This window comes from Labrus bergylta, chromosome 4 (assembly GCF_963930695.1).
Source record: "Labrus bergylta chromosome 4, fLabBer1.1, whole genome shotgun sequence".
Classification (NCBI taxonomy): domain Eukaryota; kingdom Metazoa; phylum Chordata; class Actinopteri; order Labriformes; family Labridae; genus Labrus; species Labrus bergylta.
The window spans coordinates 240,310-253,277 of NC_089198.1; the positions used below are offsets into that span (position 1 = coordinate 240,310).

Sequence of the window (12,968 nt, forward strand, 5' to 3'; positions counted from 1 at the left end):
CTGCTCCCTGTTCCTGTTCCAGCAGAGCGCTGTCTGACTCTCGTGTCTACATGGGAGGTTCTGCCCACTCGCCTGTCTCTGTGGGAGGCTCTGCCCACTCCTATGACTCCTGTGTCTGCGTGGGAGGTTCTGCCCACTCCTGAGTCTCTGTGGAAGGCCCCGCACATTTCTGTGCCCTCGTCAGGGGCCCTGGCGACTCCTGAGCTGTCGTTTGAGGTCCAGGCAACTCCTGCACTCTCGTATGAAGTCCTGGACAGTCCTGCGCCCTCATCAGAGGCCCTGCTGACTCCTGCGCCCTCGTCAGAGGCCCTGCTGACTCCTGCGCCCTCGTCAGAGGCCCTGCTGACTCCTGCGCCCTCGTCAGAGGCCCTGCTGACTCCTGCACCCTCGTCAGAGGCCCTGCTGATTCCAGCGCCCTCGTCGGAGGTCCTGCTGACTCCTGCGCCCTCGTCAGAGGTCCTGCTGACTCCTGCGCCCTCATCAGAGGCCCTGCTGACTCTGCCCACCCCTGTGTTTCCGTGGGGGGCCTGGCCTCTCACTGGTCCCGTGTGTTCATCTGGTCGGCCTCACGGCCACCCCCCTGATCTCCTCTCTACCCGAACTGCTCCCTGTGTTTGGTCGGCCTCCTGGCCGTCCACCTGAACTTTCCGAGCTATGTGCCCTGCCTCCAGGCCGTCCGCCTGACGGTCCGGAGTCTCTGTGTTTCTTCCCTTCTGTGTCAGTTCATTGTATGTTGTTTGTATGTCAGTGTACCGGTGGCTCCCTGTTTTTGATCCCTGTGTTTTTTGTTGAACTTTTTGAAGTAAGTTTTTGTTTGGCTTTTTATTAAAATAAATAGTTTAGTTAATTCTGCACTTGGGTCCACACCTCCTTGTTTTCCAATCGTCACAAAAAGAAACATAACTATTTCTGAAACTATTTCTGCCCAGACCAAAGCTCTTACTTGGGGTAACTCCTGGTGATCGTTGCAAAGTTGGTTAGATCGTCACTCTGTTGAATATTAAATCAACAGATTCAGGCAGGGTTCCTTCGTGGCAGATGTAGAAGGAGGGTAGCAGGATTCAGATCTTCGACCAGAGCACTGCTCTAGGGTCTTCTGGTTGCAGGAGCCAAGTTCTTTATGTGTCCTTGTGGATCAGGGATCAGTGGGCTTCCTTCAGCGCTCCTGTCCAGTTGCGTTCAATGACGTCTTACGAAAAATCAAAGGAAAGAAACTCTTCTTTTTGCTCGAACCTGATAGCATCTGATTGCGCCCAAAACTCCTAAAAATATGACGTGGAAGTAGTCAGCTGAATCCTCTGATGCTCGAATTCAGCATGTGGAGAGCTACCTAGACTGAACAACCTCAGCTCTGGAGTTTAACCTATGTAAGCCAAGAGGAGGAAAGGGTTTGTCTCCTCAAATGCTGGAGTCCATCTTGTTGGAGAGTTTATCCTCTGGTGTAGGCAGACCACACTTGAAGAGAAAGAGCAATGACTGGCAATTGCTTTTAAAGACTGGAGCTGCCTGTGGGTTTACCTCAGGCCTCCTCCAATGAGGATAGAGAATTCAGACACCCCCCACCACCCCACTTTTCACACCTATTTGTTAGGTGCTGTTGGGGGGTACTGGGCTAAGACTCCTTTGTTTAGTTACCTCCAAAATAAGTCTAGTCAGGCTTGAGAACTGCAATACAGGCCTGAGTCCTTTCTCCAGCACACATGGCTGAGGCCCAACATTACTGAATGTGTTTGTGATGAGTGGGAAGTACATGTCTCTCTGGTACAATGGGCAGGTGGTTCAAAAAGGCAGCTTTGTTTCCACCTCCTGTTGGGTGCAGTGCGTGCAGAGTCCATCCTCTTTGGGAAGCCGAGTCCGTCCGTGAGGTCCTTCCTGGATGACGAGGCCATGCTCACTGAGCCCGTCCTCTTTGGGAAGCCGGGTCCGTACGTGGGGTCCTCTCTCGATGATGAGGCCATGGTCACTGAGCCCGTCCTCTTTGGGAAGCCGGGTCCCTACGTGGGGTCCTCTCTCGATGACGAGGCCATGCTCACTGAGCCCGTCCTCTTTGGGAAGCCGGGTCCTTACGTGGGGTCCTCTCTCGATGAAGAGGCCATGGTTACTGAGTCCTTCCTTAATGAGATCCTTGTGACGAAGCCACATGGTGCATTGTCTCTCTCCACCATCTTGTTTTCTCTCTCTCTCTCTCTCTCTCTCTCTCTCTATCTCTCTCATCCACACACACACACACACACACACACACACACACACACACACACTCACACACACACATGTGCCACACTGTTTGCTTGATAATGTTTGTTGGCTTAGATTAGTTTGAAATAGTTATTTGTTTGGTTAAGTTCATTGATTTTGGGTTGATGTTGCTTTGTTTAAATAAATTCTGTTATAATTTAAGAGAGCAGTTGTTTGTGATTACTGGTTGTATTTGCATTGTGATATAAGCTGGGTGCAAGGGCTTTGTGTACGGATTTCACGCCTTCAATTGATTAAATATAGTTATTAATTATTAATAATACTAGTAATTAAGTAACTAATTTGAGACTGATTAGAGTGATATTTTGGTTATATTTCCCTGATTACAGGGTGGTGCCCCAAGAGTGATTAAACATAGTTTAATGATATTGTTATTTATATTATTAATAATTAAATATAATTATTAAAGACTATAACCAAAGTTGACTAGATAAACCCCCAACACTCCCCACCTATTGTTCTTACATTTTAATTTACAATTCGATTCAAAGGGGCTTCATGGAAATGTGTTTAAATGCCAAAGGAAGTGAAAATGAGAAACCAAATTAAGTACAATAAAAGAAAAGAAAAGATGACATTGACATTTCTTTACTTGTGGAGCTTTTTCAAGATTTCTGTGAGGTCACATGTTTCTCTATACAAGAGCCAATCAGAATGCTATGTTCTGTAATCACAGAACAGATGATTTATAGTGTGAACGTGCAGACTGTGGAGGAGGAACATGTCCAGAGAAACGTGATGAAGGTGGACCATTGTCATGTGAGTCAAACTGAAGGATCTATTTTTTGTGTGTGGGCAGGCTGCAGGACACGTCAGGCCTGATAACCTCGACACCACCTCCACCACAAACTGCTCTCAGACTCTCCCCCGCAGTCTAAATCGGATGTGGCTGTAAAAACTACAACAACCACGTCTTCATGATCCTTTTTTAGTTACTCACATTGTCACATTTTTTACAAGTTTACACAATATGATAAAATCCCCAGTTTTAAAAAATGAATTAGTCAACATAAAAAACGAAGACATCATTCTATAAAAAAACGATTAAAGAAGGCTAAATCTGTCTGACCTGTCTATATATGTGTATATATATATATATATAGTGTGTGTTTGTGTGTGTGTGTGTGCGTGCGTGCGTGCGTGCGTGCGTGCGTGCGTGCGTGCGTGCGTGCGTGTGTGTGTGTGGGTGTGTATTCTGTCCTCAGATGGTGTGTTCATTCTCTGTTTCGGATCAAGCAGTGAGGAAATTTGTTCGGACGCCCACAGAGCAGAGCAGGGAGAGAGAGTGACAGATGAGTCGTCTGAGTCATGAAGATGAGCAGCAAAGATTTAAACGTCCAGAGAGGGTTTTTGAATTTTTCTTTAATCTCCTCCAAAGGGGCTGAGCTACGCACAGGAATCAAAACCTTACTCAATGTTGTATTAAAGAACAGGTAATAGACCTTTCTCATTGTTAAATTAAAGAACAGGTAAAAGACCTTACTCATTGTTAAATTAAAGAGCAAGTAAAGGACCTTACTCATTGTTATATTAAAGAGCAGGTAAAGGACCTTACTCATTGTTATATTAAAGAACAGGTAAAGGACCTTACTCATTGTTATATTAAAGAACAGGTAAAGGACCTTACTCATTGTTAAATTAAAGAGCAGGTAAAGGACCTTACTCATTGTTATATTAAAGAGCAGGTAAAGGACCTTACTCATTGTTAAATTAAAGAACAGGTAAAAGACCTTACTCAATGTTATATTAAAGAGCACGTAAAAAGGTAACCCTTGGGTAAATCTAGACTCATGATGAAACAGCCATCTACTGAAACTGAATCAGGTTTGAAAAAGGAATAGGGGGAGATGGGATAAGATGCAGGATGAGGGATAGGAAACTGGGGGGGGGGGGGTTGTTCAGGCGGGTCATCCAATGACTGTTAATCCACTCAGCTATGTAATGAAGTTGTTCATCCAGCTGATAAAAGGATCATATAAAAATAGTGAAGAAGTCTAGGCAGGATCTAGATCATCACTAATACATTTTCAGAGAGGTTCAAAGTTGGCCTCGTACATTTCTTTCACAGAAGGAGTACTTGAGATCCCCAGGTACGGAGCACCTTTGGTGACCATTTAAAGGCTGATGATGGTTGAAAATAAGAATTGCCTGAGGGCATAATTTGGGACTTTGAAAATTTTATTTTGTTTCATAACCCGCAGTGTAGATCATGGCGTAGCGGGCCCCGTCCATGTTCTGGAGCTTCTTCCTCACTTGGTCATACTCGTCTTTTCTGTGTCGCAGCAGAAAAATCAGGAAAGAAATGGATCCGTGTACCGTCGAGTCGGACGTCTTTGAGATGCCTGACTGCATCCATTACTCTGTTGTGAAACCTCACTATCATGGCGTGAGGAAACCTTCTCTGGACCCGGGAGTCTGTGTGACCTTTCCAGCTTGACGCAGCCCGCTTTGGTGTCCAGGTGAAGAACCTTTGGGATCCAGGACTCAAAACAATAAGTTTTTCTAGTCGTAAAGCGGTTCAGTGAGCTTGTGTACTCTTTTTTTCCATAGCCAACAGGCATTGCTCGGCGCCAGTTGACATGTTTTCCGCAGCTAGAATCCGCTGCTCCACCTTGTTAACTTGGTTGGTGACTTCTTTTAAACTCTGGGAGATATTGGCGTTGATATCATCTTTTCTAGCAGTAATATTGGCTGTCATTGTCTCCAGAGCTTTGGTCAGAGTTAGCATCATACGCTTTAGCTGCTGGCCTGGCGGCGCCGTTTTCAGGGGGAGGGTGCAGTTGTGTCTTTCTGTTTAGAAAGCTGTTCGGGAGGCATTTTGCCCACAGCTTTGCTTTACCACAATGAGGAAAAGTGAAACCAACGTTGCAGGATAATGACAGAGTGTGGCTACTCAAGTGCATAACCGGAAGTCCAAGGATCTAATGTTTAAAAGTCTGCATTTTATTGTCTCAGTCTTTTGCAAAATCGTATTTGTAGTTTTGATTTTAATGAGATTTTTACGATTTACCCCTTTTTTATTTATGTTTGGAGAAGTGGGCCGGGGGACAGGCACAGTACCTATAGTATAACTACAGTTACATTCAGAGTTACAGCTATAGTGACTGGGAGACTGCAGCTCTGCCTCTTGGTCTGAACTCTGTGTTGTTGTCAGGGACTGATAAACTCTGCTACGTTTCTAGATACTAGAGTTCCAAAAAAGACTTCCAGTTATCGGCTTATCGGTTATGCGTGTACTTTCAGAAGCCTGCACCATGTCACTGATCCACAGCCCTCACCTGTTCCCCGGTTTGTCTGTCAGGCAGACATTTGATTACATATCATCACCTGTTTTATATCAGAGAGTGAAGTTATAAATGTTCATTCAAACTTGATAAATACAAAGAAATGCACCTTTAACTACAACACCATAAACTTCAAACTGCCCCCCACGGCCCCCCACAGCTCTGTACCAACCCATCTGTCTGCTGCTGTGTGTGAGTCACAAATTCCCTGTGTGTCTTTAATTGTTTTTAGTATTTGAAATTAACAGATAGATCTTACCCAGGAAGAAGGAACATGAAGTAAATGAGTGTACCCGACACACCCTGACATTTCATATCCATGTGTTTTTAGTGAAGAGGACATTGAAAGTTTAGTTTGTCCACCCGGCCAATTGTTCTGGAGGAAGTGGCTGCAGGCGGAGTTTGTTTTTTTAACCCTCTAATTTTACTGGGGAAGTTTTTGGTAATTTATAAGAGCAGATATTTTAAACGTTTGAATCATTGGAGAGATCATTAATTTATCATTAAATTATTGTTTTTAATGTTTTTTTATTTTGACAGCTTTTATTCTGTCATTGTTTACCTGCTGCTGTTCTCAACTGAGGCTGTACCTGCACTCAGTTCAATCAACAGTTAATACATTATTCCCACACTAGGACAGAAAACAGATGAGTGTGTGAAAAACGGAAGAGCCGCTAGGCGGCGCTGCAGTCGGCGGAACCAACAGGAAGTATTTGTATGGCTCCGGGTTCATTGTTTGTTTGTGTCGTTGCTCCAGACGCGACCTGCCCGCCTCTCCGTGGATCTACAGCCGTTCACATGTACCGAGCTCCGGTCAGACCGCAACGGAGTCCGGGAGCTCCGCGGCCGACGGGAAGGTTCCCCTCCCCGGCCTCCTGCTGGGGTTTCCCTGGAGCTCCCTCACCGTACGGAGGCTCTGGACCCCGCGGCGGATCTCCACACGGCGGCCCGGCTTTCTCCCCGGGCTCTCCGGCCTACTCTCCGGCTTCTAACCGGGGGTACAGGGGCGGTTCTCCGGCTTCTAACCGGGGGTACAGGGGCGGTTCTCCGGCCTACTCTCCGGCTTCTAACCGGGGATACAGGGACAGTTCTCCGGTCGGGTTCGGCAGCGGCTCTGGGGGACAGATTTGGCGGACGGGGGGCCGTTTCCGGCGTCCTCAGTCCTTCAGTCCCTCAACTCACCTGCAGCAGGTAAGTTTTCAAAAATGTATTTTTTTAAGTTTTGCGTTATGAAGTCAACTTCATTCAACCTATATGTTTGAATTTAATCAGATTTTAAATTAACGAAGGAATACCTGCAGTGCTAACCATGCTAATAGTGCTAACCATGCTAATAGTGCTAAACATGCTAATAGTGCCAACCGTGCAAACAGTGCTAACCATGCTAATAGTGCTAACCATGCTAATAGTGCTAACCATGCTAATAGTGCTAAACATGCTAATAGTGCCAACCGTGCAAACAGTGCTAACCGTGTAAAAAGGGCTAACCATGCTAATAGTGCTAACCATGCTAATAGTGCTAAACATGCTAATAGTGCCAACCGTGCAAACAGTGCTAACCATGCTAATAGTGCTAACCATGCTAATAGTGCTAACCATGCTAATAGTGCTAAACATGCTAATAGTGCCAACCGTGCAAACAGTGCTAACCATGCTAATAGTGCTAACTGTGCAAACAGTGCTAACCGTGTAAAAAGGGCTAACCATGCTAATAGTGCTAACCATGCTAATAGTGCCAACCGTGCAAACAGTGCTAACCGTGTAAAAAGGGCTAACCATGCTAATAGTGCTAACCATGCTAATAGTGCTAAACATGCTAATAGTGCCAACCGTGCAAACAGTGCTAACCATGCTAATAGTGCTAACCATGCTAATAGTGCTAACCATGCTAATAGTGCTAAACATGCTAATAGTGCCAACCGTGCAAACAGTGCTAACCATGCTAATAGTGCTAACTGTGCAAACAGTGCTAACCGTGTAAAAAGGGCTAACCATGCTAATAGTGCTAGCCATGCAAAAGGTGTGTTAATAGTAACCTACTATCAGTGTAAACAGTGCTAATAGTGTAAACAGTGCTAATAGTGTAAACAGTGTTTATAGTTTAAACAGTGCTAATCATGTAAACAGTGCTTGTAGTGTAAACAGTGTTTATAGTTTAAACAGTGCTAATCATGTAAACAGTGCTTGTAGTGTAAACAGTGCTTACAGTGTAAACAGTGCTTATAGTGTAAACAGTGCTTGTAGTGTAAACAGTGCTTGTAGTGTAAACAGTGTTTATAGTTTAAACAGTGCTTGTAGTGTAAACAGTGCTTACAGTGCAAACAGTGCTTACAGTGTAAACAGTGCTTATAGTGTAAACAGTGCTTGTAGTGTAAACAGTGCTTGTAGTGTAAACAGTGTTTATAGTTTAAACAGTGCTAATCGTGTAAACAGTGCTTACAGTGTAAACAGTGTTTATAGTTTAAACAGTGCTAATCATGTAAACAGTGCTTGTAGTGTAAACAGTGCTTATAGTGTAAACAGTGCTAAAAGTGTAAACAGTGCTATTAGTGTAAAAAGGGCTTATAGTGTAAACAGTGCTTGTAGTGTGAACAGTGTTTATAGTTTAAACAGTGCTAATCGTGTAAACAGTGCTTGTAGTGTGAACAGTGTTTATAGTTTAAACAGTGCTAATCGTGTAAACAGTGCTTGTAGTGTGAACAGTGCTTATAGTGTAAACAGTGTTTATAGTTTAAACAGTGCTAATCGTGTAAACAGTGCTAATCGTGTAAACAGTGCTTACAGTGTAAACAGTGTTTATAGTGTAAACAGTGCTTATAGTGTAAACAGTGCTTATAGTGTAAACAGTGCTTATAGTTTAAACAGGGCTAATCGTGTAAACAGTGCTAATCGTGTAAACAGTGCTAATCGTGTAAACAGTGCTTACAGTGTAAACAGTGTTTATAGTGTAAACAGTGCTTATAGTGTAAACAGTGCTTATAGTGTAAACAGTGTTTATAGTTTAAACAGTGCTAATCGTGTAAATAGTGCTTATAGTGTAAACAGTGCTAATCGTGTAAACAGTGCTTATCGTGTAAACAGTGCTTATAGTGTAAACAGTGCTAAAAGTGTAAACAGTGCTATTAGTGTAAAAAGGGCTTATCGTGTAAATAGTGCTTATAGTGTAAACAGTGCTAATCGTGTAAACAGTGCTTATCGTGTAAACAGTGCTTATAGTGTAAACAGTGCTATTAGTGTAAAAAGGGCTCATCGTGTAAACAGTGCTCATAGTTTAAACAGTGCTAATCGTGTAAACAGTGCTTATAGTGTGAACAGTGCTAAAAGTGTAAACAGTGCTATTAGTGTAAAAAGGGCTAATCGTGTAAACAGTGTTTATAGTTTAAACAGTGCTTATAGTGTAAACAGGGCTAATCGTGTAAACAGTGCTTATAGTGTAAACAGTGTTTATATTTTAAAAAGGGCTAATCGTGTAAACAGTGCTTATAGTGTAAACATTGCTTGTAGTGTAAACAGTGCTTATAGTTTAAACAGTGCTTATAGTTTAAACAGTGCTTATAGTGTCAACAGTGCTTATCGTGTAAACAGTGCTTGTAGTGTAAACAGTGCTTGTAGTGTAAACAGTGCTTGTAGTGTAAACAGTGTTTATAGTTTAAACAGTGCTAATCGTGTAAACAGTGTTTATAGTTTAAACAGTGCTTATAGTTTAAACAGGGCTAATCGTGTAAACAGTGCTTATAGTGTAAACAGTGCTTATAGTGTAAACAGTGTTTATAGTTTAAACAGTGCTAATCGTATAAACAGTGTTTATAGTTTAAACAGTGCTTATAGTGTAAACAGTGTTTATAGTTTAAACAGTGCTTATAGTGTAAACAGTGTTTATAGTTTAAACAGGGCTAATCGTGTAAACAGCGCTTATAGTGTAAACAGTGTTTATAGTTTAAACAGTGCTAATCGTGTAAACAGCGCTTATTGTGTAAACAGTGTTTATAGTTTAAACAGTGCTAATCGTGTAAACAGTGTTTATAGTTTAAACAGTGCTTATAGTGTAAACAGTGTTTATAGTTTAAACAGTGCTAATCGTGTAAACAGTGCTAATCGTGTAAACAGTGCTTATAGTGTAAACAGTGTTTACAGTTTAAACAGTGCTAATCGTGTAAACAGTGCTTATAGTGTAAACAGTGCTTATAGTGTAAACATTGCTTGTAGTGTAAACAGTGCTTATAGTTTAAACAGTGCTTATCGTGTAAACAGTGCTTATCGTGTAAACAGTGCTTGTAGTGTAAACAGTGCTTGTAGTGTAAACAGTGCTTGTAGTGTAAACAGTGTTTATAGTTTAAACAGTGCTAATCGTGTAAACAGTGCTTATAGTGTAAACAGTGTTTATAGTTTAAACAGTGCTAATCGTGTAAACAGTGTTTATAGTTTAAACAGTGCTTATAGTGTAAACAGTGTTTATAGTTTAAACAGGGCTAATCGTGTAAACAGTGCTTATAGTGTAAACAGTGTTTATAGTTTAAACAGTGCTAATCGTGTAAACAGTGCTAATCGTGTAAACAGTGCTTATAGTGTAAACAGTGTTTATAGTTTAAACAGTGCTTATAGTGTAAACAGTGTTTATAGTTTAAACAGTGCTAATCGTGTTAACAGTGCTTATAGTGTAAACAGTGTTTATAGTTTAAACAGTGCTTATAGTGTAAACAGTGCTTATAGTGTAAACATTGCTTGTAGTGTAAACAGTGCTTATAGTTTAAACAGTGCTTATAGTGTCAACAGTGCTTATCGTGTAAACAGTGCTTGTAGTGTAAACAGTGCTTGTAGTGTAAACAGTGCTTGTAGTGTAAACAGTGCTTGTAGTGTAAACAGTGCTTGTAGTGTAAACAGTGCTTGTAGTGTAAACAGTGTTTATAGTTTAAACAGTGCTAATCGTGTAAACAGTGCTAAAAGTGTAAACAGTGTTTATAGTTTAAACAGTGCTAATCGTGTAAACAGTGCTTATAGTGTAAACAGTGCTTATAGTGTAAACATTGCTTGTAGTGTAAACAGTGCTTATAGTTTAAACAGTGCTTATAGTGTCAACAGTGCTTATCGTGTAAACAGTGCTTATCGTGTAAACAGTGCTTGTAGTGTAAATAGTGCTTATAGTGTAAACAGTGCTAATCGTGTAAACAGTGCTAAAAGTGTAAACAGTGCTATTAGTGTAAAAAGGGCTTATCGTGTAAACAGTGCTTGTAGTGTAAACAATGCTTATAGTGTCAACAGTGCTATTAGTGTAAAAAGGGCTTATCGTGTAAACAGTGCTTGTAGTGTAAACAATGCTTATAGTGTCAACAGTGCTAAAAGTGTAAACAGTGCTATTAGTGTAAAAAGGGCTCATCGTGTAAACAGTGCTCATAGTTTAAACAGTGCTAATCGTGTAAACAGTGCTTATAGTGTGAACAGTGCTAAAAGTGTAAACAGTGCTATTAGTGTAAAAAGGGCTTATCGTGTAAACAGTGCTTATAGTTTAAACAGTGCTTGTAGTGTAAACAGTGCTTATAGTGTAAACAGTGCTAAAACTGTAAACAATGCTATTAGTGTAAAAAGGGCTTATCGTGTAAACAGTGCTTATAGTTTAAACAGTGTTTATAGTTTAAACAGTGCTTATAGTGTCAACAGTGCTTATAGTGTCAACAGTGCTATTAGTGCAAAAAGGGCTTATCGTGTAAACAGTGCTTTTAGTGTAAACAGTGTTTATAGTTTAAACAGTGCTAATCGTGTAAACAGTGCTAATCGTGTAAACATTGCTTATAGTTTAAACAGTGCTTGTAGTGTAAACAGTGCTTATAGTGTAAACAGTGCTAAAACTGTAAACAATGCTATTAGTGTAAAAAGGGCTTATCGTGTAAACAGTGCTTATAGTTTAAACAGTGTTTATAGTTTAAACAGTGCTTATAGTGTCAACAGTGCTTATAGTGTCAACAGTGCTTATAGTGTCAACAGTGCTATTAGTGCAAAAAGGGCTTATCGTGTAAACAGTGCTTTTAGTGTAAACAGTGTTTATAGTTTAAACAGTGCTAATCGTGTAAACAGTGCTAATCGTGTAAACATTGCTTATAGTGTAAACAGTGTTTATAGTTTAAACAGTGCTAATCGTGTAAACAGTGCTTATAGTGTAAACAGTGCTAAAAGTGTAAACAATGCTATTAGTGTAAAAAGGGCTTATCGTGTAAACAGTTCTTATAGTTTAAACAGTGCTTATAGTGTAAACAGTGCTTGTAGTGTCAACAGTGCTAAAAGTGTAAACAGTGCTATTAGTGTAAAAAGGGCTTATCGTGTAAACAGTGCTTATAGTGTAAACAGTGTTTATAGTTTAAACAGTGCTTATAGTGTCAACAGTGCTTATAGTGTCAACAGTGCTAAAAGTGTAAACAGTGCTATTAGTGTAAAAAGGGCTTATCGTGTAAACAGTGCTTATAGTGTAAACAGTGTTTATAGTTTAAACAGTGCTAATCGTGTAAACAGTGCTAATCGTGTAAACAGTGCTTATAGTGTAAACAGTGTTTATAGTTTAAACAGTGCTAATCGTGTAAACAGTGCTTATAGTGTAAACAGTGCTAATCGTGTAAACAGTGCTAAAAGTGTAAACAGTGCTAATAGTGTAAACAGTGCTTAGTCTTTCAGGATCATAGTAAACATCACTTTAGATCACGTTATTTTTCTATTTATAGATCTATTCTATATGTTTATGTTGCATCGATACTCATTACAAACTGCATGTTGGAACTAAAGTTGTTCTGTTGTCTTTCAGTCCAGATGTTCCGACACTCCGGTGGAGAAATATTTCAGTCCAGCGATGCTGCAGGACCCGTGGGCCGCTCTTCTGCCCGCCGCAGCTGCAGACACAAGGACGCCATGACAGGAAATAAGGACGGCATCATAGAGGATATCAAACCCAGTGATCATAAAGAAACCAGCTTCTGAGCACGCTCAGACACCAGCAGTTGGCAGCTTAGTGAACAAATAAAATCAGGGATGAAACATTTCCATTTGTTGATGTTTAAACGTTTTATATCACGTCTGATCCTTTTTACGGATTGTTATTTACAGAATGTTTGTTCTTTGTTTTTTCTATTTTTAGAAAATAAAATATCAATTACAAATCCATCATTTGTCATCTGTGTTGTTTATTTTGAAAGAAAGTGGAAGTATTTCTCCACACCAGGGGGCGGGACTATGAAGCAGGATTTGGGGTTAGAGGTCACGTCAGGGTTTACTCTGAAGGTACATCCCAGTTCCCTTAATTGCATCCAAGTGTCCTCCACTTGCCTCCTCCAAGACTTCGGCAAAGTCAGCTCTCGTGTATCCTCGATCCTCTCTCCTCCGTTCAGTTATAAGAGCTTTGGGACGATCCTTATCATGGCGGGTCTAAAACTACTTCCGGTTCGGCTG

At 41.2% G+C, this 12,968-nt stretch overlaps 1 protein-coding gene across 1 annotated transcript; it reads left to right on the forward strand.

The window, feature by feature from the left end:
- Positions 1–6,262: 6,262 nt before the first annotated feature.
- On the forward strand, positions 6,263–12,683 carry mplkip (M-phase specific PLK1 interacting protein). Its single transcript, XM_020658590.3, has 2 exons — positions 6,263–6,731; positions 12,328–12,683. Exons 1-2 carry the CDS (start codon positions 6,339–6,341, stop codon positions 12,433–12,435), a joined length of 501 nt encoding a protein of 166 aa, XP_020514246.1. The 5' UTR covers positions 6,263–6,338; the 3' UTR covers positions 12,436–12,683.
- Positions 12,684–12,968: the final 285 nt, after the last annotated feature.

Excerpts from the sequence above, each read along its gene's own strand:
- mplkip (XM_020658590.3), top strand. The coding sequence starts at position 6,339 with ATGTACCGAGCTCCGGTCAGACCGCAACGGAGTCCGGGAGCTCCGCGG. Across the intron at positions 6,732-12,327 it reads CCTCAACTCACCTGCAGCAG|TCCAGATGTTCCGACACTCC; the intron begins GTAAGTTTTCAA and ends GTTGTCTTTCAG.